Source organism: Notamacropus eugenii, chromosome 3 (assembly GCF_028372415.1).
Source record: "Notamacropus eugenii isolate mMacEug1 chromosome 3, mMacEug1.pri_v2, whole genome shotgun sequence".
In the NCBI taxonomy this organism is placed as follows: Eukaryota; Metazoa; Chordata; class Mammalia; order Diprotodontia; family Macropodidae; genus Notamacropus; species Notamacropus eugenii.
In genome coordinates this window covers 59,625,408-59,651,043 of record NC_092874.1, presented here as the reverse complement: position 1 = coordinate 59,651,043, position 25,636 = coordinate 59,625,408, and the positions used below count along the sequence as shown (strand labels likewise).

Sequence of the window (25,636 nt, the reverse complement as noted above, 5' to 3'; positions counted from 1 at the left end):
TAGGGCATTCACATATGGTGACATGCTATATATATATGTATACACATAAGCATATGGTGATATGTGATATGTATAAGTGTGTGTATTCATATAAATATGTATATGTTTAGACAATTTTAAATCAAGGGACACTTAACAAATTAATTCCATCTGCAAATATTGTCCCAAACAGCCAATAAAACCCTTGCTTCTTTCCCTCTAGAGAGTAAACAATACAGTACTAACCAATTAACCCCATCTCAACTGTAAATAGGTCTACTCCATCTTTCTAGTAGAAAGAAAGGGCAGCAGGCGGGCACCTAATCTAGAAGGACTCAGCAAAGTGTAGAAAGATCAGAGAAGTATGGTTTTAGAGCTATATTAGGAGGTCATTTTAGTCCAACCCCTCTCTTTTACATAGACAAGAAAATTGAAGTCTAGAGACTTGACCATAACTACAAGGACGTAAGCATCACAAGTGGGATCGGAAGCCAGGTTCTCTGACTCCAGGGACGGCTGAGTCATGCAGTGGATAAATGACAGGTCTGGAATCAAAAGACTCATCTTCATAAGTTCAAATGTGGCCTCAGACACTTACTAGCTGTGTGACCCTGGGCAAGCCATTTAACCCTGTTTGCCTCAGTTTCCTCATCTGTAAAATGAGCTAGAGAAGGAAATGGCAAACCACTCCAATATCTTTGCCAAGAAAACCCCAAATATGGTTATGAGGAGTCATACACAACTGAAACAACTGAACAACAATCACCTCTGACTCTAGAGTCAGTATACTTTTCACAGTCTCCTGGGAAAGAAGACTGATTCTAGAGACAAAAGATCTGGGTCTGATTCACACCTCTGGCACTTGCTCCCCTGTAGGACTTGCAGTTAAGTCCTCTTATCATCCAAGGCCTCAGTTTTATCATCAGTAAAATGGGGTCATTAGTTTACAGGGACTCTGACACCCCCCCTCCCCTTCTTGCTCTAAATTCCATGATTCCACTCTTTCCATTCAAGTCAAGTCTTTCTTAGATCTGGCCATGTTTCCATGGTACTGACTGAAGTCTTCCTGACCTGGGAATGAAGGGAGAGGCTCAGGCACAGCAGAGATGATCCCATGGATGCAGCAATAGGAGCAGGGTACAAGAAAGCAGAAGTTGGCAGTTGGGGATAGATTTCTCCTTTATTATTGAAGGTTTTCAACCAAAGATGTACACTTGCAAGTAATGCAGAATAGATTCATCTCTAAGTAAAATATAATCACCTTGTAGACCTTCCTCCCTCTACACCTTCTTTGTCTTATTCTTAGAGGTCTTTGATTATTCTTAGAAGTATCAGTTCCTACAAGGATAAAGACAGCATAGATATTTTTCTGTGTCCCCTGATCATGTTATCTACTTCTAACCTGTCCTCCCCATGATCATTTTCCATGAAATCTCCTCAGTAGATCTATGTTCTTCTAGATGTCCATTGTCCTGAGACTGAGCCTCCTTCTCCTGAGGCAGGAATAAGTCTCTAGAGGTTTAACACCCTCTCAGACAGCAGGCTCCCTGAGCAACAAATCCCTGCAGATTACATCACTGTCAGCTCCTCACCTCTTGTTACAAAACATACCTCTACTCTTACGGATGTGTTACTCAGTGGGACCCCTCCCACCACTGAACTGAGCTTTTCCCCTTTTCTTTTCTATTGTTCCAATTCCTTCCTTTTCCCCATTTTCCAGTAGTTCTTCCTGAGACATTCCAAGAGTTATTTTTTCTTCATTGTGTACCATTGACTTGACCAGAGTATATCATACATCTACTTCTATAAAAATATCAAATATTTCATGTATTCATAATCTTTGCTAGGTGGATGTGTGCTCATTTAGTACACATGCTGCTAAAGCAAGCACTTAAGTAATTTTTTTAATGCCAGAGGTTAAGCATTTTGCTCCAGTGTGGTGACAAATACATTAACCATTGTTAAGCATCAGCTGAAATTTAGTGCCCTGAGAGAGGCAGCCTGGTGGAATGAAAACAACATTGCTTTTGGAATGGGAGGTCATAAGTCTGGATCACAGCTCTTCCACTTACTACTTCTGCAACCACAAGCAGCTCATTTCCCTTCTTTGGGGCTGTTTCCTCATCTTGAAATTAAGAGCCCTGGCCAAGATGAATTCTCAGACCTATTCTAGTTCTAAATCTCTGATTCTATGATCTTAAACGAACTACCATGAGAAAAATCTTGTAAAACTGTACTCTTGCTGCTTCTCAGGAATCATCCCTCAAAGAGGTCCCAGGCATTTCTACTGACTTCTCGTGTTCTACTAACAAGTTTGAGAGGAAAGATTAATAAGCACATTGAAGGGGTACCTGGGATACTGATATCTATGATGTCCCTTAAGATGCTTAGACTTCTAATGCTTATTTATGGAGGAAGGGAGGGAAGGAAGGAGAAAGAGAGTGATGGAGGAATGGATGAAGGAAAGAAAGTAGGGAGGAAGGATCCAAAGAAAGAAGGAAGAAAATGAGGGAAGAAAGAGGGAGGGAGGGAGGAAAGAAGCATTTATTAAGTACCTACTATGAGCCAGGCACTGTGCTGAGCACTTCACAATTTGATCCTCACAGCAACTTTGGGAGGCAGATGCTATTATTATTATCATCCATGTTTTATAGCTGAGTAAACTGAGATAAACAGAAGTTAAGTGACTTTTCCAAAGTTACACAGTTAGTACGTGAGGCTAGATTTAAACTGAGGGCTTCCTGACTCCAGTCCCAGGACCCGATCTACTTTTCTACCTAGTTGTCTCTGCTTATTTATAGTAATATAGGAAGAAGAAGAAGAAGAATAGTATTTATATCCAGTTCATGAACAATAAGTTCAGTGTCACTGGGTTATTTAAACCTAAATTTACCAATGAGGTAAAGCAGGAGAGGTTAAAAGACTGATGTAGAAAAGAAGGGAAGGTTAGGCATCCTCTAAACTAGCCACGGCAATAAGCAATAGAAAGGTCAAGAGGAAGGCATCCTAGGGAAATGAAATGAGGGAATGGAAGAAAATCCCATTTCGTTTGTTCCACATTGGATTCTGAAAGCAATCTGATTTGCAACCCCTACTGATGCCCAATTGATCTCTAGTGGAGTCTGATGAATCCTTTCAACCTCTTGAGTCTGGGCAATGAGGTGGAAAGTGACAAGTATTGATCTCTTGATGGTTTTCTTATTTTTACCACCTTATGCCAAGTTAAGTGATGACAGAGAGAAGGAGAGGAAAGTTACTGACCAGTAAATTAAATGTCCCTGAACCATTGTAGGTTGGCTTTATGCTAGAGAACTCCGGAGTTTGTGGAACCTGTGAACTAGATAAGGAAGTGTTTCTGATTGGAGATGATACTAATTTGGCCACTTTGAATGGGTCTCTGCCTCCTGGAATCCTTGGCTTCCTTCAACATTCAGCTCAACCTCCACCCTCCATATGAGACCTTTCCTGGTCTCCCCAGCTGCTAGTTCCTCCCTGTGCCCCAAGTGTTGTCCCATATCTGTTTTATAAGTGTTTTTATGTACCTAAATGAGGCTGCTAGGTGGCCTGTGTATAGATCAATGACTCTGGAGTCAGGAAGACCTGAGTTCAAATGCTGTTTCAGACACTTACTAGCTCTGTGACAGCAGACAAGTCATTTAATGGCTTTCTACCTCAGTTTCCTCACATATAAAATGGGGAGCCTACCTTCCAGCATTGGTAAGAATAAAATAATATTTGCATAATACCTTGCAAACTTTAAAGCACTGTGTAAATGCTTCTATTATATTAATACCATCATCATTATTATTACTATGTGTGTGTATGTGTGTGTGTATATATATATATATATATATATAATGTTGTTTCCCCTCATAGAATGTAACCTTGAGGGCATGGACTTTCACTTGTCCTTGTATCCTAGTACATAGCACCATGTTAGCCACACAGCAGAGCTTAACAAATGCTCACTAATTGATGAAAAACTGAAAAAATTAGGCAATTCACCTTGGTCTATCAAGATTTTGTCTTAACAATTTTGCCCCATCCAATACACAGACACACAGACACAGACACACACACAGACACACACACACACACACACACACACACACACACCGAAATTACTGATTGTTCACCATTTTATTGTTTTGACATTATATACATATTTTAAATTATTGGATAAACAGAAAAGGGGGAAATAGTTAAAGGAAAAGGGCCACAATAGTTAGCATTACCAACTCCAATTTCCAACGGCTACCAAGAGGCTGTATATTTTTTGACAAATAGTATCCTGGAATGGCAGGATGGGTGGGGAATACAAGAAATCATCCAGTTCCTCTTTGACATGATAGTAAAACATTGTTCTGTTATTACTCTCTGGGTCATTTTAAGGTGAGTTACAATTTCTCAAAGTCTCAGTTTCTTCATGTGTAAAGTGGAATAATATTACACTTGTATTATCTGACTCATTGAATTCTTATGAGGATCAGATGAAATGAAAACATTTTGTAAAAGTACAAAGCACTATAAACTAAAATGTGTCAGAGGCTTCCATTTAAAACTAATGAACTGATAGCAGTTATGGAGAAGGGTTGGGTACCTGGCAGGGAGCAGAGGCAGGATGTAATCCGGTAAGGAAAGGACCACCAAGATGAGACACACCAGGGTGTAGACCTGCGCCAAAATAAATGAATGATCCTAAAAATAAACAAAGTGGCATTAGATACACTTAAAACTACACCATTATACATTTAGTCTCAGAAATTCTTTTGTCTAGCATTAAATGCTACCAAATATCCAATTTATGTTATCATTCAGACATGACATAAATGATATTTTTGCTCATTCTCCAGTAAACTTTGCAAATAACCAAAAATTCTTCCTTTATATTTTATTTGATGAATAATACTGAGTATTTTTATATGAATCAAGTCTAATTGACTTTTTTTCAAACGAGTTTTCATCTGGAACCCCTAAAGAATGTTTTCCACTGACAATCGGTGATGTAAATAGACTCTGAAATCAAAATTAAATTAAGTGTCTAAGCTCACTGTTATGTATTCAACTTGCCCTTATGAAATTCCCATGAGAGCTCTATTTTTTGAACATCTTCAGAGTTCTGAATGATATGAACCAATGAAATAAGCTCCCTTTCTCCTGGGGCCAGCCAGCCTGACATTGTTGTCTGTACTAGTGAGGATGAAAGCTTAATTAAAGATCTAATCTGAACTTTGGCAAAATAACTGCCTCAGGATTCTATCTACAGCAGATGCGCTGAAGGCAAAGGTAGAAGAGGATAACATCTTAAATCATCTCCAACCTTAACATACTTTGGCTGCTGTCAGGGTTAGCATCACTGAATAGTGAAAACTTACAAGGAAGCTTCCTCTGCAAAACATCAAAGGCTTGAACCTGCCCTCTGATAAACACACACCAATGTGCAACTTGGCAAGTCGGCCATTGTGACTGAACAAGAGCACGTTCTGAACACCATTTTCATAGATATGTGTCAATGTAATTACATAGAAGGAAAGGAATTCAGAGCTAAATGTCAAGTTATATTTTATATGCAGCGCCACAGACTGAACCAACCAACTTTTAGTGGGAATCAGTAACACTAGAATCTAGCTACACTAGAGAATAATGGGTAAAAATTTAAAGTAGCCTTTAAAAATCTCAAAACCAAGAGAAATTATTTAACTAGGGAGCAAGGGTTAAAGTTGGTGGGGTAGGAGGAAAAGAAAAATTCCAAGGTCCATATCTAGAAATAATGGAGACTGAATTGAGACAAATCAATCTCATACTTTGAATCTCAAATAGAAAAAATAATAATAAGTCTTTATTAAGCTCTGACTAGATGCCAACCATCTGTGCTAATTGCCGGTGATACCAACAAAAAGTAAAACTGCCCCTGCCCTTGAGAAGCTTAGATTCTAAAACAGAAAGTGCTATGGGAAACACACGGGGCTTACAGTCAGAGAGATTCAAACGCTACTTTAGACAATAGCCAGGGTTCAGGACAAATCATTTAATCTCGCTCCGCCTTCATTTTGCCACATGTAAAATGAGAAGGTTTGTTTGATCTGATGGTCTCAATGGTTCCTATGATCCTATATACATAATATATAACTGTGTGATACATATAATTATGTACATTTCATGGGAACATGATCAGCCATTTTAATCACCATTATCCATTCTTTGCTTTTAAATCTAACACAGTTTTTTACTTTATGTTTTTATAGTTATGTTATTATCTGTATTTATGTGCAGGATTGTGCATTACTTGTTATTTGCAATTACCTGTAGTTATATACAAGATCCAGAGTGCTCTTTCTAATTCTAAGACTCCACAAAATGTTAAATTTGGACATATAAAAAGGATAGCTTTGATGACATTTCCAAAGAATCCCCTACTTGAGAAATTTAAAACTACAGCAAAAAAAATGCATATTAAATCTTTATAAGAACATGAATCAACAAAAAGGAATCCCCAAGGAAGGAAAAACATATCCTTGGCTTCTCCTCAATTTGACCTCTTAAAATTTCTATCTGTCTTCCAAAGCAAAAAAAGATGCCATCTCCTATCTATACTAGGTTTTCTGTAATGTCCCTAGTTGTTGGCACTACTTGAAATTATCACTTTGGGTGATAGTTATTTATATCCATACATGCTACATCACTCGGTAGGTTTCAGATTCCTTGAGGACAAGGACCATTTCATTTTTATCCTTAAATAGAGAATCAAGGAAAATAGAGGTAGAGAGCTTCCTAATCCAGAAGTTCCTAATACCAAGGAGATCACAGATCCATTCCCTATTCTTTGTATATCCTAGGCACCTGGCATTCTGTCTTATGAGATAGAAAGGGAGACAGACTAAGAGACAGAGAGGGAGAGGGAGAGAGAGAGAGAGAGAGAGAGAGAGAGAGACAGAGACAGAGACAGAGACAGAGACAGAGACAGAGACAGAGACAGAGAGAAGAAGAAGAAGAAGAAGAAGAAGAAGAAGAAGAAGAAGAAGAAGAAGAAAAAGAGATGGCCTTAGTAAACATTAAATTGAACTGAATTGCTGGTGGAACTCCATCATCACCAGCCTTCCATGAAGGTATTGTTTACTTTTTCCCCCTTTCCTTCATTTTTCTCCTCTGCCTATTCTTTCCTTACCTCTTCATTCTCTCCATTTCTTCTTTTTATTCACTTCTGTTGAAAATTCTGTAAATGACAGTCTGTAAGACTTTTTTAGTATTTGCTATAGGAGATGTATATAATTGAGTACTTAGTTATTTGCATCTTGACTCTCCCCATTAGAATGTGAGTTCCTGAAAGGGCAGAAATTATTTTTGCCTTTCTTAGTTTCTGCAGGACTTAGAACACAGCAAGTTTTTAATAAATACTTCTTGATTAACTAGTTGGTTAAAATCTTGAATTTAGCATGGGCTCCAGTCCCCATGCTTTGTGCCAGGTGGTTTGACATTCCTGGAATTCAGCACTTCCTCAACTCAGCCTATAGAAATTGACAAGGCTTAAGGAAGGTCCCAGGACCTCCAGGAAGTCTTTCCTAACCTCACTAGCATCAGTGCTCTCTCTTCTTCAATTATCTTTTGCTTGCTAAACTCTATGTATGTTGCATTCCTCCATTTAAATGTAAGTTCCTTAAGAAAGAAACTATTCTAATTGTGATCTTTGTGTCCCTCACACCTAGCCTCATGAATACCTATACCTCACACTTATATATACATACATGTATATGTATGTATGTATGTATGTGTGTGTAAATATATATATATATATATATATATATCATGTGTATTGGGTAAATGTAAATGCATGTGGATGTACACACATAGTGATACTGAGAAAATGTTCATTAAGTGAAAAATGCATGTCATTTTCAATATGAGTTTTTCTTTGCAGAGGACACAGCATTATTGGTTCATCACATCATAGTACCAGTTCTTAGTAGATGAAAATGGTTCCTTTAAGTAGACAATATGGTTCTTGATAAAATGTTCTTCTGACATCTATATCCAGCTATGAGTAGCCTTGACTCTCTCTCCATCTTCTTAAGACCACTATCATGAACACGAAATCTTAGTGCCAAGAGGAACCAAAATAAAGACAAAGAATTTATTCTGTCATGACATAATTAACTGAGTTTAAGAGGTTTGTCTAACGGATTAAAGGTCAAAGACTCTAGTGGCTGCTATTACTGTCAGGATCAAAACTGCTATTCTTTGGTATTCTTTTTTAGAAATTACCAAAGGAAAATAAATCAGGATGATGTTAAGTAGAAACAAGTACTTTTGGAGGTCAGTGAACCACAAGCTCAAAAAGTTTACAATTTGATGTCATTATTTTTTAAAAACTGAACAAAATCTTGGGATGTTTAAGCATCCCATTTTGTTTGGCATTTGGTGGGCTTCTTTTAAGGTGCTAAGCTGAGCATTTTAGAAAGATATGGAAAATTATAAAATTAGTGAAAATAAGCACATTAAAAGGAGTTATTTGTTCAAAAAATGAAAAAGATGAAAAGTACATTCCAGTACTTGAGGACTTGCTCCATGGATGGTGCTAAAATATTGCTATTTTCACAGGGAAGCTTAAACATTTTTTTTTGTTTTTATATGGTTGGAGTACATCTGCTAAACAACTTCAACAAAATCTCATAATTTGAGGCCACTGGGAAGAATTTTAATAGCAACTTTTTCTGTGTTAACTTTCCTTTAACTTTTAGAAGCACAAAAAGAAGCAAAAAGAGAAGCACACTTCTCACTAATTCAAATCTAAATATTGAGGGAAAATATTGAAGAAAATAGGGGATATATGCTTACATATGTTTCTTGGTACCAACTGAGGAAGTCAGAAGAAACAAGGTATAGTTTAGGTAGTTTCAAGAGTTAAATGCATGCATACATGTAGGATTTGTGATTTTCATGAATGTGGAGAACAATTTATGTATAGATCTTTTTAACCCCAAGACTGATCCATTATTCCACCATGATTCTGCATACACGTGACAAAAATGTTCAATACAGCAATTCTCACTAAACTTTCAATTCACTGTAAGAAAAACAATACAAAAGTCTTACCATATTCACTATTCGTTGTGTGATCTGTGCGAGGAAGAGCAAATTCTCTGGAAGACAATCCTTTCGATATTTTCCAGGGTGACTCCTTTGACCACAGTGGTTTCCAATCACAAAAATCAGACTCAAAGTTACACATAGTATAATTTGCTAGGGCCCAGGAGGAAAAAAACAAAACAGAACATGGGAAAATATTAAGTAAATGCTGCATGACATCAAACCACATATGTGTAGTACATCTGGATGAATAATGCCAATTTTGAAAAGACTGTTTTCTGACCAGTGAGTCATAATTAGTCTTTCCTAAACCACTTGAAGCTTAACATGTATTATGTGAGGCCTCACAATTTCCCAGAGTCTTCTATTCCTAATTCTGGCATACATTCAATCAGCAGGGTCCTTTAATGATACTAGGTGAAACTTCACTGCTTTTCAGGGAGTAACTAATTTGCTTGTCAAACATAAATCTGAGTGTTGTGGGGGAAAGAATTTTAAAGAGATACAGATTTAATTCCAAGCAATATTCCTTACTTTTTGCCTCACTTTATTTTCTCATTTAATAGTTTTATCCATTAATTTTTTTAAATTTGTGCCATTTGGAATTATGGATGAATTCAACCTTCTAAATTATTTATTATGCCCCACAACTTTACTTCCCAGCATGTAAGTTAATATATTAGTAAAAGTTCTTCTCTTTTTATCACCAAGAGAAAATAGATTCTAGAGCGTATTTGCAATCCATATTCTCTATTTCTTCACCTAGCCATAGGGGTATGAGGCAGCCTGATTCCAGAGGGCTCAGCAGTGAATTAAAAGCCAAGTCTGGAAAAGGTGAGGGGAAAGAGGTCATTTGATTTTGTTGTTTAGATGTTTCAGTTGTGTCTGACTTTTTATGACTTCATCTGATGTTTTCCTGACAAAGATACTGGAGTGTTTGCCATCTTTTTTGTCAGTTCATTTTATAGTTGAGGAACTAAGGCAAGCTGGGAGAAGTGACTTGCCCAGAGTCACACAACTAATCAGTATCTGGGGCCACATTTGAACTCAGGAAGAGGATTCTTCCTGACTCCAGACCTGACAGTCTATCCATTACACCATTCAACTACTCTAAGGATATATTATTAGCTTATATGTCAAATTGAACAAGAGGGCCAGCCTTGGTCCCAGTCTTCAAAAGATAGTGAGATAAACTGGTAAGGGAATGGAAATGGTACACTGGCTGAAACAGTCACCATCTCCATCCACTTTTGTTAACTCCTTTTATTTCTTACAATGGAAGGTTGGTGAGAAAGGACCAGCAAGGGGAAGACTGCCTGGAAATGGCTGGGACACAAAATATTAAAAGCACCCATAAAACTGCAGAGGAAGGGAAGGAAGGGGAAAACTACAGAAGGAAGGAAGGAGATGGGAAAGAAAGAAGGAGGTCTGGCAGAAGAAAGAAAAGAAAGGCATTTGACACTTTTCTCTATCCCAACTACTGTCTAGAGTCTCTTCTCTCTCATCCACATATCTACCAGCTTGTTAAAGCTTTGTCTAAGCTAAGAATTGTTGCTTAACTTTATTTTCAACCTTGAAAAATCTTTGTTTAGACTTCTGTCTTGCACAATGTCCTCATCTGTAAAAGTGGAATGGCATTATCGACCTATTTCCAATGATTGTGGGGAGGATGAGTTAATAAAATAGGCTATATAACTGTATGTAAATGTTCTATTAGCATTCAGGATCGTTACTAGGATGTTAGTACTCTTTAGGGATACACAAAAACACAACTATCTCCCAGTGAGTGCCACCATACAAAATGAGAGGTCTGAAATTCACAAAGACTCCATTACCACTGGATTGAACCTAAAATACATTGTCCATCAAAAACAATATCACATTCCTCATTTATATACCAGCACATTGCAACAGCTAACTAAATCTTGGTCATTATAGAATTTTCCCATTTATCTAAATGGGAATGCCTGGGTTTTTTATCTGATAGCTCATTAGTTACATGTCAACTGTTAACACATTAAAGTGGAATATGCAAACCACAATATTGCTAAAGCTATCTGTATGCTAATTAAATACTTGCACCTCTAGGTACTGCAATGCTTACTTAGGCAGTCATCTGATAAGACAAGATGAAAATGTCCAAATGGTATGTTTTTATTCTCTTAACTTATACATAAATATATTTTTCTTCACTAAACAAATTTCCAAGGCAACAAAATGAGTGGCTTGGCTGTGCTATGTTAATCAGAAGGGCTTTGCAAAGAACGAGACTCAGCCCTGATATGCCTACAGTATATAGTTCCATAGTACTGTTAAATAGCAATCTCCTATTTCCCAAAATATTGCTCTTGTCATCACTGGATACAGAGAGGAATTGACAAAATTTCAACACAAAACATGTTTACATTGCAAAAGGGAAATCCCCTTGTCTGAATAATGATAATAATAATGGTAGGATTGAAGAGATTGTGAGCTATCAGGCAATAGGCTTGAGTCACCTAGACAGCTGCCCAAGCCTTTGTAACGGGTCCTATGGAACATGCTGTAACACTTCCTCCCTCTGTGAAGTCCTTATTCCGTACTAATAACCCAGCAGGACAAAAGTTCTATTCTAATTCTGCAGTCATTTATGAATTAGAAAAATGTAGAGACTCAAGAATGTTGACCTGAGCAGACTTCTTTGAAGACGCAATTTCTCTCTGAAATCAGAACTAAGGCCTTGGCCTAGGGCACTCTTGTACAGCTAAGTTACCTCTTCTCCCTAGCACACCCCCTTCTGAAAAAGAAAGACTTTCCCCATGGGAGGCAGTCTATGTCCAGGAAAATCTGGCCCTCATTTCTGCGAGTAGTACCCCACCCAGCACTGCCTTATCTCCCAGAAGTAAGTAATGGATGGCCAGTGGAAAGAAGAGGGAGAACTCAAGTGGATGCTTGTGTACAGCAGCACTGAATATTAATCTTTCTTGGCAGTGTGGTACAATAGAGAGATCATTAGATTTGAAGACTAAGGACCTGAGTCCAAATTCCTACTGCTACCTATTAGCTGTGCAACCTTTCATTTACTATCTCTGAGACTCAGTTTTCTCATGTGTAAAGTGAGGCAGACTATATGACCTCTGAAGGTCTATACCTATAATCCCCATCATCCTATACAGAGGTGATGCACATGTATTTATGTCTGTATTTGTGTGATATGTGTGCATGTACATGTACTTAGATGGCCATGGACACACAGAACCAAAATCAGACTACTGTTTTATTACAAATGTAAGTTGGACAGAAAAAAAAATCTTATTATTTACATTTTATACCATTATATAGGTTAGTCATTTTACTTTAAAAAAAAAAGTAAACATTATTGTCCATGTGAAAGTTAATGTTTGAAATCCATTAGCATCCAACAATCTGAAAACAAATTCTCTTCAAGAATGAAGGACAAATGACAAGAATAACAATTCAAAAGGGCAATTAACTGTCTGTCCAACAGTCTGCTTTCCCCATGATAATCTGAGCATTCATAAGTTTTAGATTTTAGTTGAGTATACATATTCCAGAAAATGGCTGAGCTATAAATTATAAGTCAAGCTCAATCAGCTGAGTTAAGTATCTTCCATTAATTCCCATCCCCTACATAATTCAGAAAGTCAAGGTATAGTGAGCAAAGTTTGATCAAGTTTGAAGAAAATCTTGAGAGTCAAATTGGATTCTGGCAACTAAGTTGTGCAATCTCCGAAGATAGTTTTAGGTGCTCAAACATTAATAAAACCTGAAGAATATTCTATTCCTGTCCAAACTGGATACTTTCTTCATTCTAAAGTCCCTTTGAATATTTTTATGAGTGTTTGTGATTATGGGAAACACTCCTCTATCCGTAATCAGAGAGTAGATCATAACACCACTGATGATTTGAGAAAATATGTACTGCAGGTTCATCAGGATGATGAGGAATATTCTTGGAGTACAATAATCCTTTCCCTTGCCTAGTGAAGCAGTTTTGTATGTGCAAATCAAAAGAAGTCTCATTTTTTTTGCAAATGAGGCAAATACTCTCTAATATTACACTTTCAAGTATTTACAGAGCTTCTTGCTCAGCAATGAAGAATTCTTGTATGAAATAATATAAATATGAAATAAGAAAAAGGGCACAGGAATAAATAGGTAGCATCTAATCAGCACAGAAATGGATTGCTAATATTTTTGGCTAATATTTATAGAGCACCTGTCAGGTGCTCAATAGTGTGTCCAACTAAGACATAGGAATACCCTTTGTACTTAAGAAGCCTACATTTTAATATAAAAAGTTTGATCCCATGCAGGGAATTTTTCAAGATAAGACACAAAAAGTTATTGTGCAAAAAAATATTATGATAGCGTACATTTCCTGGGCTCTTTATAGTTTATTTATAGAGATATCAAACATGTGGTTCATAATATTCCTTAGTGTGATCTCTACTGGATTAATGTTAATTGGGATATACTTAACAATATAAATAAAAATCCAATAAAAATGGATAATATTACATTTCAAAACCAAGTCAATATGTGGCCTGAAAGGATCCTTCTGTTCAGTTTAGTGACCTCCATTTCTATTTAACACCCTGGTTTATGAAGTACCTCAGTCATAATAATTCCATGAGTTAAATAACAAACATTTTACATGAAACTGAGGTAGAGAAAGGGTTAAGGGACTTGACCAAAGTCTTGTGATCAGGATGACTCAGATCCAGGACTCTTCTGACTCAAAAGCATTGTTCCCACTACCAAACTCAGACTAACATGTAAGATTTTATAATTAACCAAATACAAATACTGATAATATTTATTTCTATATTACAACAGGGCCCTGTGAATCAAAAGACTTAATTCTAAACCCATGTCTATCAGTAACTAACTGTGTTATGTTGGCCAAGTCCCTTCACCTAACCATGGCCCTTAATTTCTACTTCTATAAAGGGAGGAGACTGAATTCTATACTTTTTACAGTCTCTTTCAATCCTAAAATTCCATAAATCCAAACTTTCTCTGTTATGAACTAGAAGGACCTTGAAACAAAAATGAAAAGACCAAGAGTTCAATTCAGAGTTTCAAAAAATTTAGTGCATATGGGCAATTAATAAATTCTTGTGGATTAACTGATAATAACAAAAGAAAAATCTCTGATGGTAGAAATCAAGATCGGATTATAATAAAGTAAAACATTGAATTTCCTATATCCATACCCAATATCCTATACTTCGATGTCTTTTGGTGCATGGAGGAAATCAATGAAGTACCTATGTAGATTTAGATGCTACAAAATATGTAAATAAAGAATTTAATGGTAAAACCAAAGAGATGTAGAATCAAGGTTTCTTAATATTTCTTCAGTAGTAAGTGGACATAGTTTTTATTTCTATATTCTCTTCATTGTCTTTCTTTTTGTGAGAGGGGGAGATATTAAAAAGGTGAAAGACTTTTTTCCAAACTTTGGTATCTTTTCCTCTATCATACTCTTCATAAGTCGATCTCTTGATGATTTTATAATGTTGAGAATAACACACACTGTAACTGAAAATCCTTAAAGAGGAGACAATTAGCAAATAGAAAGGCTTTCATGAGTGATATTCTACACCAGAGACCACGTCTCTATCGTTACATGATTGACTAAAAGATATAGAGATACAAGATTCTCTTGCACCATTGTTTGTTGACTGTCAAAAAGAGTTTGATTGGGGAAAACAAAATGCTACCTTAGAGGCTTTCTTACAAGATTTCACTAGTATATACATCCAAATTATGCAAGATTTTTAAAATATGTTTTTAAAAGTTAACTTTGTTCAATCTCTGATCAATATTATCACATCAGGCAAAAATAAAATGTCATGAATATTTATGCTCACTAGAGACATTTGCTACTGTCACAGTAAAGACGTGGTAGAGACACCAACGAGAAGAGGCCTCCTCTATAGATGATGGGGTCCTCCAGGGGCTACTGTGACAGAAACAATTTCTTAGGTTGCATCAAACTCTAAAATATTTCAGTCTCCAGGATGAGAGTTATAAACTCAAAAGAATTAAGCCGATCACTCTCACAGAAAGCAGTGGAAAAGTGTACAGTGTATGTAAGCAGGCAGCAATATAGAAACAAAGGCCAACAAAAATGAATCTGAGTAAGGCTTCTACAAAACCAAGTATGATCAAAAAAGAAGATGGATGAATCACAGGCAAAAGTCAGCAATGACCACTGATGGAGCCCTGTACTCTAGTGTTTCCTCAGTGTCAAAATAAAATGAAGAAGGCCTCCAGCATGTTGTTTGGACCCCTTGCAATGAATCACTGGGGATACATTCTCAAGAGTTTCCTAGGAAGGGGTTTGGGAAGGATGGGTGGCCATCTGAATCACTTAAATGAATATCCATATTAACAAAATCATAGATAAATTTGAACATTTGAGTCTTCTTTCAAATCTGTTATGCAGCAATTCCTCCTATTCATTATTTCTGAGAAGCACTGAGTTCTATATAAGTGGATTTTATAGATAATTGATTTCATAAATGTGTTTTTAAGACATACTTGGAAAAAATTGAGATGATATTTATGAATAAATGAATAAAAAGCATTTATTAAGTGCTTACTACATGCAAAGCATGCTGTTTAGCATTCAGGATACAAATAAACATATAAGATAGCGTCTGCTCTCAGGAAGCTCATGTCCTATTAGGGGAGACATTACATAAGGACAATTTTGGTTGCAGGTCAGGTAGAGATGCCTTTTAGTTCTTACAGTGCAGCAGCAAAACAGAGCATCATGTCCCTAATATCATTTCTGATAAAATTACATCAGATTCTTATTTGGAATCATTTGATAGCACCAAGGATATTTATGACAAGAACTTTCTTCTCTAGGTTTTCAGTAACTATGACTGTAGGCCCTGTTGGAACAATTGCCAAGTGGCATATCCACAGGAATTACTTCCCAAGATGATGACTGAAAACAGAGCTGGAAGAATTGTTGACAAAAGACCCCAAATATGGAAGGTATTTTAAGTGCTATTCAGACCATGCTAAACAGATATAGCAACCTAGACTTTTATTTGGAAGCATATAAGAAAGGTGGTGTTGGAGGTTTTTAATCATATGGCCTATGAATAATTTTTTTAGGAAAAAAATGTGAATTGTAAATTCTAAAACTTGCAAGCTATATTTTAGAAGTTTTAAATTGGTACTCCTATTTATATATTTTTTTTATTTCTGTGGTATGTGAAAAATAACATGTCCCCAGAGAAAATATAAATGTTTAATTATTAGCATGAAATACTCAATGTTAGGATAAAGTGTATAAATAATTGATACAGCATTTATAATGACCATGACATTTTTATGTTACATCTGCTGCACCAACATGGCAGCAATTAAGGAAAAGGATTATTTTCCTTTTGGTCAAAGAGAATCCCAGTGTATTAAAATTTTTAAATCCTAGGAAATACGACTATCTGTTATCTGTTGCGGATGGCTGCTTCTGTTTTCATCTGTACTGGAGAAATGCCAGAAGAGTATCAGGAGATACTGTACTGGAGATATGCCAAGAGGGTATCAGGAGGAACCTTATTGAAAGAAGAGATTGGTATTGTGTCCAAAATCAGAATGTAAGACATGTACCAGTATACCAGGAAGGAATTTTGATCAGGAAAAGAAAAGCAGAAAGCATGCTGAACACTTTTGATTAAGGAACACAAAGGTGAGTCAAAATGTTTAATCAAAAAGTGAGGTGATATTGACGTCTTTGATATCTGGTACTAAGAAGGATGGAGGCTGTCAGAAAGATGAATTTACCTAAGAGAAGTCACCCAATGGCGAGCTCCAGTCAGAATCCTATCACTTTCATAAATAATGCCTGGGATGGGAATCTGATCTCATACTTTAAAAGATTTAATGTGACAAGGGAGGCCAGGAATTTGTTTCAACCTATGTTTCACTCTATGTCCTATAAAATCCCCAAGTAACTCCTGCTATACTTTTTTTTTTCCAGTAAGAGGTTGAGAATAAACTAACAGTCATTTGAGGAACTAAAATTTACTTAGAGCTTCCTGAAAGGCTGACCATCTGTGGGCTTCTCTCCTTCCCTTTTGTGTTTGTCTTCTCTCTATCTTATCCCATCTTTCCTGTCATCAAAAGTGCTCCACACACAAGAATATTCATTAAAAAGGTGTCATTTATCTTGTCGCCATATTTATCTCTTGTTCAAAACGATATCTCACCAAGTTAAAAATCACCTCAGCAAAATAAATGTCAACTTTTAAATGAAAACTACTGTCTCTGACAGAGACAGGAGACTCAAAAGGCAGAATATTTGTGTTGTAAGAAGCTACAAAGGTCTTGGTGACTTCACACAAATTCCTAGATTACATAGTACACCCCAACATGAATGTCTTAAATTAAATTACATTTTCTTTAAAGTAAGAGAGAGGCAGCATCCCCCTATTTTTTAAAATAGGATGCTGGACTTGAAGTTTGGAAAACCTGTTTTCAGATTCTGTTCTGGCCTTCACTAATTGAAGGAGGCTAGGCAAACTCTCTGAGCCTCTGAGACTTGAAGTTATAAATGGACTGCAATTTTCCTCTGGTGGAAGGAATTCCCACAATGGGAATTCATAAATCAACGAAATTACAGGTCCTTGACATACAGGCTTTCAAATACTTATCTTTCAATAAGAAGAGTGCTCCCTGGTTGGTATTGCCACAATGAAAGAGACTTCATTAAAGTTCAGGAGCATTGGTCCTTCTGACCCTTAGAAACCAACTCATGGCACAGTTAAGCACACACGTGAATACTTAAAAGGGGTTATGATGTCATCAACATGAGAAACTTGCAGTGTGGAAATTTACCAGAGAGATTCTAACACTTTTATAAGTGAAGAATTAAGAATTAAGTAACAGGGGAGTCTGGTGCCTTGCCCCAGGTCACACAGCAAGTAAATGTTAAATGTGTGATTTGAACTCCAGTTTTCATCATTCCCCATTACCCCACACTTCCTCTATAGGTACCCGCTGTCATTGAAAAATAAGAGCGAAGTGATGGGTTTCTAGGGCTATTCCATCTTGAAACAAAGTAGTACTACTCGCTAACTTCCAAGTTGACCAGAAGAAGAAAGTACTAAACTCAATGGAGTTAGAACCCTACATAGTATATTTGTGAAGGCACAGAGAGTTTGTCTCCCATAATACCCTCGTCCTAAACACACAGAGCCTGTTCATTTTGGTTAAAAGAAGAGGTCCCTCATCAACTCCTTGCAAATGGTCAACTCTTCCCTACCCTGTGCTCTTAAGGAGTTGATTAGTAACACTGAGGTTAATTGACTTGTCTGTAGTCAGTATTAGAATCATGGCCTCCTATAATTTTGAGAGTTGAAAAAGAATTCAGTGGTCATCTTGTCCAAGTCACTCTAACATACATACCAAATTTTATCTACTCTCTGCTAAAAGCCTGCCCCAGAACAAGAGTTCATCATTATCTGGGGCAGGCCGTTCCACTCTTAGATAGCTGTAATTGTTGGCCAATAGATCCACATCAAGCCTAAATTTGCTTCTCCACAGTTTCTATTTACAGCTCCCTATGGCCAAAAAGAAGTCTTATTCCTTCTCCATATAGCAACTCTTCAAACAATTAAATACAGTTAATACATTCACCCTGAGGTTTCTCTTCTCTGGGTCTTTATGACTTCAGGATTGATCCTTCATCCACTTCTCCCTATTACTCCTTTTTTAATTGCTAAGCAGGAAAAATAGATGTAACCCTTACCTGGGGCAAAGGAACGAGTAAGCCCCTAAAGAGATAGCATTTTGTAAAAGAAAAAAAAAAAGGTAAGTTTAACAAGAATAAACACTGCTTTCCTTTATTTTTTTTTAATGAACTGAGCTATTCCCCTCATCAGAACAGATGGACAACAGATGAGTAACACAGAGACAAGCCTTAATTCACTCACAGCATGCTGAGGGATCTTCATCACTCTGGTCAGAGCAGTCCTGCTGGTAATCACATACTGACCCATAGGGGAGGCACTGGCCACTGGCACAAGAGAATTCTTCTGCTCGACAAGAATGTTGTGTCTGTGTTTCTTCACAGGCATAGGTCTGGAGGCCATCCAAGCCAATAAAACCTGACTCGCTCTTTGGAATCCCTTCAAAAACAAACTATTGAAATAGAGTTTTAAACATTTTAATGAACATATTTTTAAAAATCACTTACACAACAAGGAGTGTTAATACAGCCAATGAGTAATAAAATGTAATGCAGGATGGACATCCACTTCATATTAATGCTCTATTAATTTTTATATGTGTCTCAGACACTTACTAGCTGTGTAACCCTGGACAAGTTAACCTCTGTTCCCCTCAGTTTCCTTCACTATAAAATGGGGCAAATAACAGTACTTACCTTTTCCCTACCTTGTGAGGCTCAAATGATTTAATATTTGGAAAGCATTTAGCACAGTGAGTGGTACATAACTGTGGCCATATAAATGTTTATTCCCTTCTCCAATGCCTAACACATAGTAGGTGCTTAACAAATATTGGTTGATTGATTTACAACATATAAAAGGATATTGGTCCTACAAAAAGTGGACTGAATCAGAAGTCACGTTTGTCTACTGAATGACTGACTAGTGCATTCATCATCTTCCCTAGTCACAGAGTCAGTTTTGGGCCATATCTGTCCCATTGAGAGAGAGTATTCTGAAGAAATCTCAAATCTGAGCTCAGTCTTTTTCCAAGTTTCATTTATTCACTTAACTGAAGGAAACATTTCTTAACTGTTATCAAATGGGGCATAGCCAACTCAACAGATCAGAAGTCTCATGGGGACCCCTTATGCCATCATTTCTCTATTTAGGAAATAATCCTAGCCACAAACATCATGATTATGTTTTGTTAGCATTCCTTTAAAATATAGAGATCAAGAGGTAGGGTTATTAAAAGATTTATGCCTTCTGTTTCTAAAAATGATATATAAATTTAATTAAATTTATATATATATTCCTGAGTTAATCTAGAGAGAGAGAGAGAGAGAGAGAGAGAGAGAGAGAATGTTTATAATAGTACCTTCCACTTAGAGTTATTGTAGGAATCAATACAATCTATCTCTCTCTATCTATTGAAACACATAGATATACATAAACATCGACATATAAGGACAGAGACATATATGGTAAAACAAAGATTTTTACATATAGATATATAGATTATACATATAGATATATACAATATATATGCATTACTTAAAATGAAGTATTGCTAAGGACACAGTCCTAAAAAGCAATGTAAACCCTAAATCATATTTCATATAAGAACAAAATTAGTAACAGTTTATAGCTATTTAAAACTTCAAGATTTGTCCAGTGTGCTATATAGATTAGACCACATAAGCTCATGCAAACAACTCTGTGAGACAGCTACAACTGGAGTTCTCAGTTCACATTTTAGAGATGATGAAACAGGCTTAAGAGATTACTTATTTTTCCTTTGTCCATACATGTAAAATGCATCAGAGACAGAATTTGAAGCCAGGTCATCTTGACTCTAAGACCATCACTCTGCTCACTATGCTACAGACAATTAGAATACTGGCATTTTGGAATAAATCCTTTGAAAAGCAGAATTTAGCTAAAAATCTTGTCCCTTGAAAATTATACAAAATTTCTACTCTTACTTTGGGCTATCATACAAAAAAGCAGTCAAATATTTTGTGAGAAAACCTAGATTTTAAAACTTGATGTGAAGTCACACTTAGAACACAGATATCATTCTATTTGTTCATTAGTTGGAAACTAAGTGCAGTTGACCATGATGAGACTTTGAAAACCAAAAATGTCTTCCAATGTGCTTAAAAGCAACTCTACTAACAAGCCAAGGCAGTAAACATTGATTAAGTACTTATTACACACCAGGAACTATCTATCTATTTCTGTTTTTAGTTTTAAATCTGAGTCTGAAACTTCATTCACATTTTGTCCCTCAGTTACATAGAGTAAATAATATTCCAAAACCAGTGTAACAGTGGTGCCTTTGGGGGTTAAAAATGAGATGTCAGTAGGAAACAAAAATAAGAATGTATGTGTGTGGAAAGGTGATTGTAGCAGGCCAAGAGAAAAACTGAAATTTTCTGGGTTTGCTATAAAAATGATATAGTTCAAGAAAGATAGCCTATGTATCTTGTGGAATGCAAAGAGCAAAATATTGTCTTCTCCTCCTATCTCCTTGTTTCTCTCTTCTGCTTCTTATTTGGCAATGCAGACCTCTGAGTCTAGAGAGTAAAACAACAAGACTGGAAGAAGCAGCCAAAAGCAAAAATCTTCCCCATGATTTATAATTAAATTGCTGTATACATAGACAAAACCCATACCCATTCCTATTTTAATTCACTCTAGATAGAGTAAATGCAAACAGAAGAGGAGCTTCCCCATTATAAAGAAGCTTTATTAATAATCTCAATCCATATTGAATATAAAATCTCAGTAGCTTCCCATCAATTTTTTTAAAAGTATCAGCAATTCACATATGTCCTAGGTTTACATAGCTGGCTATGGACACACAGAAATAAAAATGAGTACATATGTGACACTGTCATATCTAATACACAGGTGAAGTCAAAATAACAAGTAATCTCTCAGCCTGCCTGAATGTTCAATATAGCTCTATGGAAAAGCAACAGAATACTCTGACTAAAGCTGAAGAAAATGAAAACCACATGAGTAGCACTAGAGCATGTTACGGCTCCCTCTGTTCTGGTAAGGAACAATAATTTTGTCAGCATAGGAACTCCTTCCACCGAAGCAGACATGATAAGTCTTGGACGCAAAGAGCTTAAGTGCTTTGCCCAGGGTCACAAATCTAGTATCAGAGGTGTAACTGGATCCCAGTTATTTCTGATTTCAAGTCGAGCACTCCATGCTCTGTGCCAGGCCAGTTTTATAGTTGTTCTATGCGTGTCATGTTGGCCTAGATGGTGCCGGAAGCATCCAGTAACCTTGAGTACATTCTAAACTTTGAAGCTCATATAAGAAAACACATTACATGCTTTCAAATCATAAATGCATATGAAATTCTTATAAAAGAGATAAATATTGATCATTTCCCCTTTAGTACCTTAAACTGTGTCATGGTCTCAGGTACAGACACTTCTGCTTTCACCCAGTCACCCATGGTTGAAGTATTACTTGTCCATAGAATTTCTTTCCCCTGTGGATGGTACAACAAAAACATTTTTATGTTATTTTTAAAAATAACTCCCTTCTGTCCCCAATTTCATTATCATAATGTTTTATTTTAAATTATTATCAATAAGATTATAGACTTAAGAGTTCTAGCAGCCAAAATGGAGGAACGATAGGCAATTACTATCTCTCTCCCTTTGTTGACCTTGAAGAGGCCAGAGAATATCACCCCAGGAAAAACCCTTGATTAGTGGGAACAACACAAGGGGTAAACAGTCTCTTAGTCCATGAGGCTAGGAAAATCACTAAGGAGGGTCCCTCTTGCTGTGGCTGAAGGGGATCAGTGCATGACCAGAATTCTCCCAGATAGCCCCACCTCAGTAAACCAGGAGAAGATTCTGAGCCCCAGGGGGGTGAAGCCCACAACTGCCAACACCAGGACCACAGGCGTACCTCAGCACCCCAGGGGAATCAGGAAGGCACTAGCGCAGACAGGATCACCAACTGGTGAGCTTGCCTATGTTCGAGTTCAGCAGAGGAGACCTCCTGAGGTCAAACCAACCCTCCCTCACACGAAACTAGGTTAGCGCTAGGGTAATTCCAGGGACACCCAAAAAGACCTCATCTGGCCTCTGCTCTCCAACACCAGCTGGCTCAGCACCAGGTAAGCTGCAGCATTTTAGCTTCTAGGTGAAAGAACCAGAGGCCACAACACACAAAACCTCAAGTTTTAGGCCCAAGAACTGTGGGACAGAGCCCCCTGTGCCCCAGATGCAGAGATCTACTTTAAAAGCCAAAAAAAGAAAGATTATCATGAGCACGAAGCAAAGCAGAAAAGAAAAGACCATAGAATCTTTCTATAGGGACAAGGACCAAAACATGAATACCAAAGAGGTCAGCATTGAGACTCTACTCCCATCTGAAACTTCAGAAGGGAATATGAACTGGTTTGAAGCACAAAGAGCATTTTGGAAAGAGCTCAGGAAGGATTTTAAAAGCCAAATTAGAGAAATAGAAGGAAAACTCGCCAATGATTTTTCAGAAATATGAAAAAATAATCACAGAAGAATTTAAAAGGAAAATTGGACAAATGGAAAAGGAAGAACAAAACCTAACTGGAGAAAATAATTCCTTAAAAGGAGCAATTGGACAGGTGGAAAGGGGATGCAAAAGTTAACTGAAGAAAACAATTTGATAAAAATTAGAATGGGGCAAGTAGAAGCTAATGACTCTATGAGACATCAAGAATCAGTCAAATAGAATCTAAAAATGAAAAGATAGAAGAAAATGCAAAATATCTCATTGGAAAAACAACTGACTTTGAAAATAGATGCAGGAGAGAAAATCTAAGGATTATTGATCTACCAGAAAGCCATGATGAGAAAAAGAGCCTGGACAATATCATCCAAGGAAACATCAAGGAAAATTTCCCAAAAGTCCTAGATCCAGAAGTCAAAATAGTCATCGAAAGAATCCACCATTCACCTCCTGAAAGGGATCCCAAAATAAAAGCACCAATGAATATCATCACTAAATTGCAGAGCTATCAAGTGAAGAAGAAAATACTGCAGTCAGTCAGAAAGTAACAATTCAAATATAGAGAAGCTACAGTCAGGATCACACAGGAACCTGCAGCTTCTACATTAAAAGATCAAAGGAACTGGAAACAATATTCTGAAAGGCAAAGGAGCTGGGACTACCACCAAGGATTAATTACCCAGCAAAGTTGAGCATAATATTTCAGGCAAGGAGATGGACATTCAATGAAATAAGGGATTTCCAGACCTTCCTAATGAAAAGGCCAGAACTCAATAGAAAATTCAATCTCCAAATGAAGGTCTCAAGAGAGTCATAAAAAGGTTAACGGGGGAAAAAAAACTTGTTACTCAATATGGGCAAAGAGTTTACATCCCTATAAGGGAAGATGATACTTGTTAATCTTGAGAATTGTATATTTATTATGATACATAAAAGGGATATACAAAGATAGAGGGAGTGGTGTAAAGTAAATCATATCATGATAAGAATGTGATTTAAGAGTTTGAAGGGATTATAATCAGAGATGTGAAAAGGAGGAGTCAGAAAAAGGTAAATCACATCACAGGAGGAGGCACAAAAACATATTGCAGTAGAGAAAAAGAGGGGAGGGAGATGAGCATTGTTTGTGGGTTACTCTAATCTGACGGGGTTCAAGGAGGGAACAAAAACTTAGTTAAGTATAGAAATACAACTAGCTCTATAGGCAGTAGAAGGAGAAGGGGGAAAGAAAAGGGAGGGGAGGCTAAAAGGGAGGGAAGAAGTAGCAAGGGAAAAGGGGATTAAAAGGGATGGGGGGGTTGAAAGAAGGGAGGGAAGACTAAGGGAGGCAGTGGTCAAAAATTAAAACTCTACTGTGGAGGGGAAGGGAGAAGGGAGAACTAAAAGCTTAAATGGGGGGGAAGGGGATAGAGGGAAAGACACAGACAATAATTATAACTGTGAATGTGAATAGGATGAACTCCCCCATAAAACGGAGATAGGTAACAGAACAGATTAAAATTCATAATCCAACAATATGTTGTTTACAAGAAACATATTTGAAATGGGGGCATATACACAGAGTAAAGATAAAAGACTGGAGCAGAATATATTGTGCTTCAGCTAATGTAAAAAAAGCAGGGGTAGCAATCCTAATCTCAGACAAAGCAAAAGCAGAAATAAATCCAATCAGAAGAGATAAGGAAGGAAACTATATCCTGCTAAAAGGCACCACAGACAATGAAGTAATTTCATTACTAAATATACACACTCCAAGTGGTATAGCATTCAAATTCTTAGAGGAGAAGTTAAAGGAGTTACAGGAAGAAATAGACAGCAAAACTATACTAGTGGGGGACCTCAATCTCCCCCTCTCTGAACTTGACAAATCTAACCTCAAAATAAACAAGAAAGCGGTTAAAGAGGTGAATAAAACTCTGGATAAGGTAGATATGATAGATCTCTAGAGAAAACTGAATGAGAATAGAAAGGAATATACCTTTTTTTCAGTAGTACATAGCACATATATGAAAAATGATCATGTATTAGGCCATAAAAACCTCACAATCCAATTCAGAAAGGCAGAGGTAGTCAATGCATCCTTCTCAGATCATAATGCAATAAAAATTATATGTAATCAAAGGGCATAGAAATATAAACCAAGAAATAATTGGAAACTAAACAATCTAATCCTAAAGAATGAGTGTATCAAACAATAAATTCTAAAAACAATCAACAACTTCATTCAAGAGAATGACAACAATGAGACAGCCGACCAAATCTTATGGGATACTGCAAAAGCAGTTCATAGCAGAGGTTTTATATCTTTGAATGCCTACATGAAGAAAATAGAGAAAGAGGAGATC

General features: G+C 36.8%; 1 protein-coding gene across 4 annotated transcripts in view; it reads right to left on the bottom strand.

Moving 5' to 3' along the window:
* MALRD1 (MAM and LDL receptor class A domain containing 1) overlaps window positions 1-25,636 on the bottom strand; it is a 1,140,778-nt gene that overhangs the window by 731,127 nt on the left and 384,015 nt on the right. For all 4 annotated transcript variants that reach the window (XR_011976660.1, XM_072651641.1, XM_072651639.1 and 1 more), the window contains 4 exons: window positions 22,186-22,278; window positions 19,026-19,233; window positions 9,070-9,216; window positions 4,580-4,677 (listed from right to left, as the gene is read on the bottom strand). Coding sequence is in view for 3 of the 4 variants with exons in the window: in XM_072651641.1 (XP_072507742.1) it covers window positions 4,580-4,677; window positions 9,070-9,216; window positions 19,026-19,233; window positions 22,186-22,278 (546 nt within the window). In the remaining variant the exon portion in view is untranslated. The remainder of the gene's footprint in view (window positions 1-4,579; window positions 4,678-9,069; window positions 9,217-19,025; window positions 19,234-22,185; window positions 22,279-25,636) is intronic.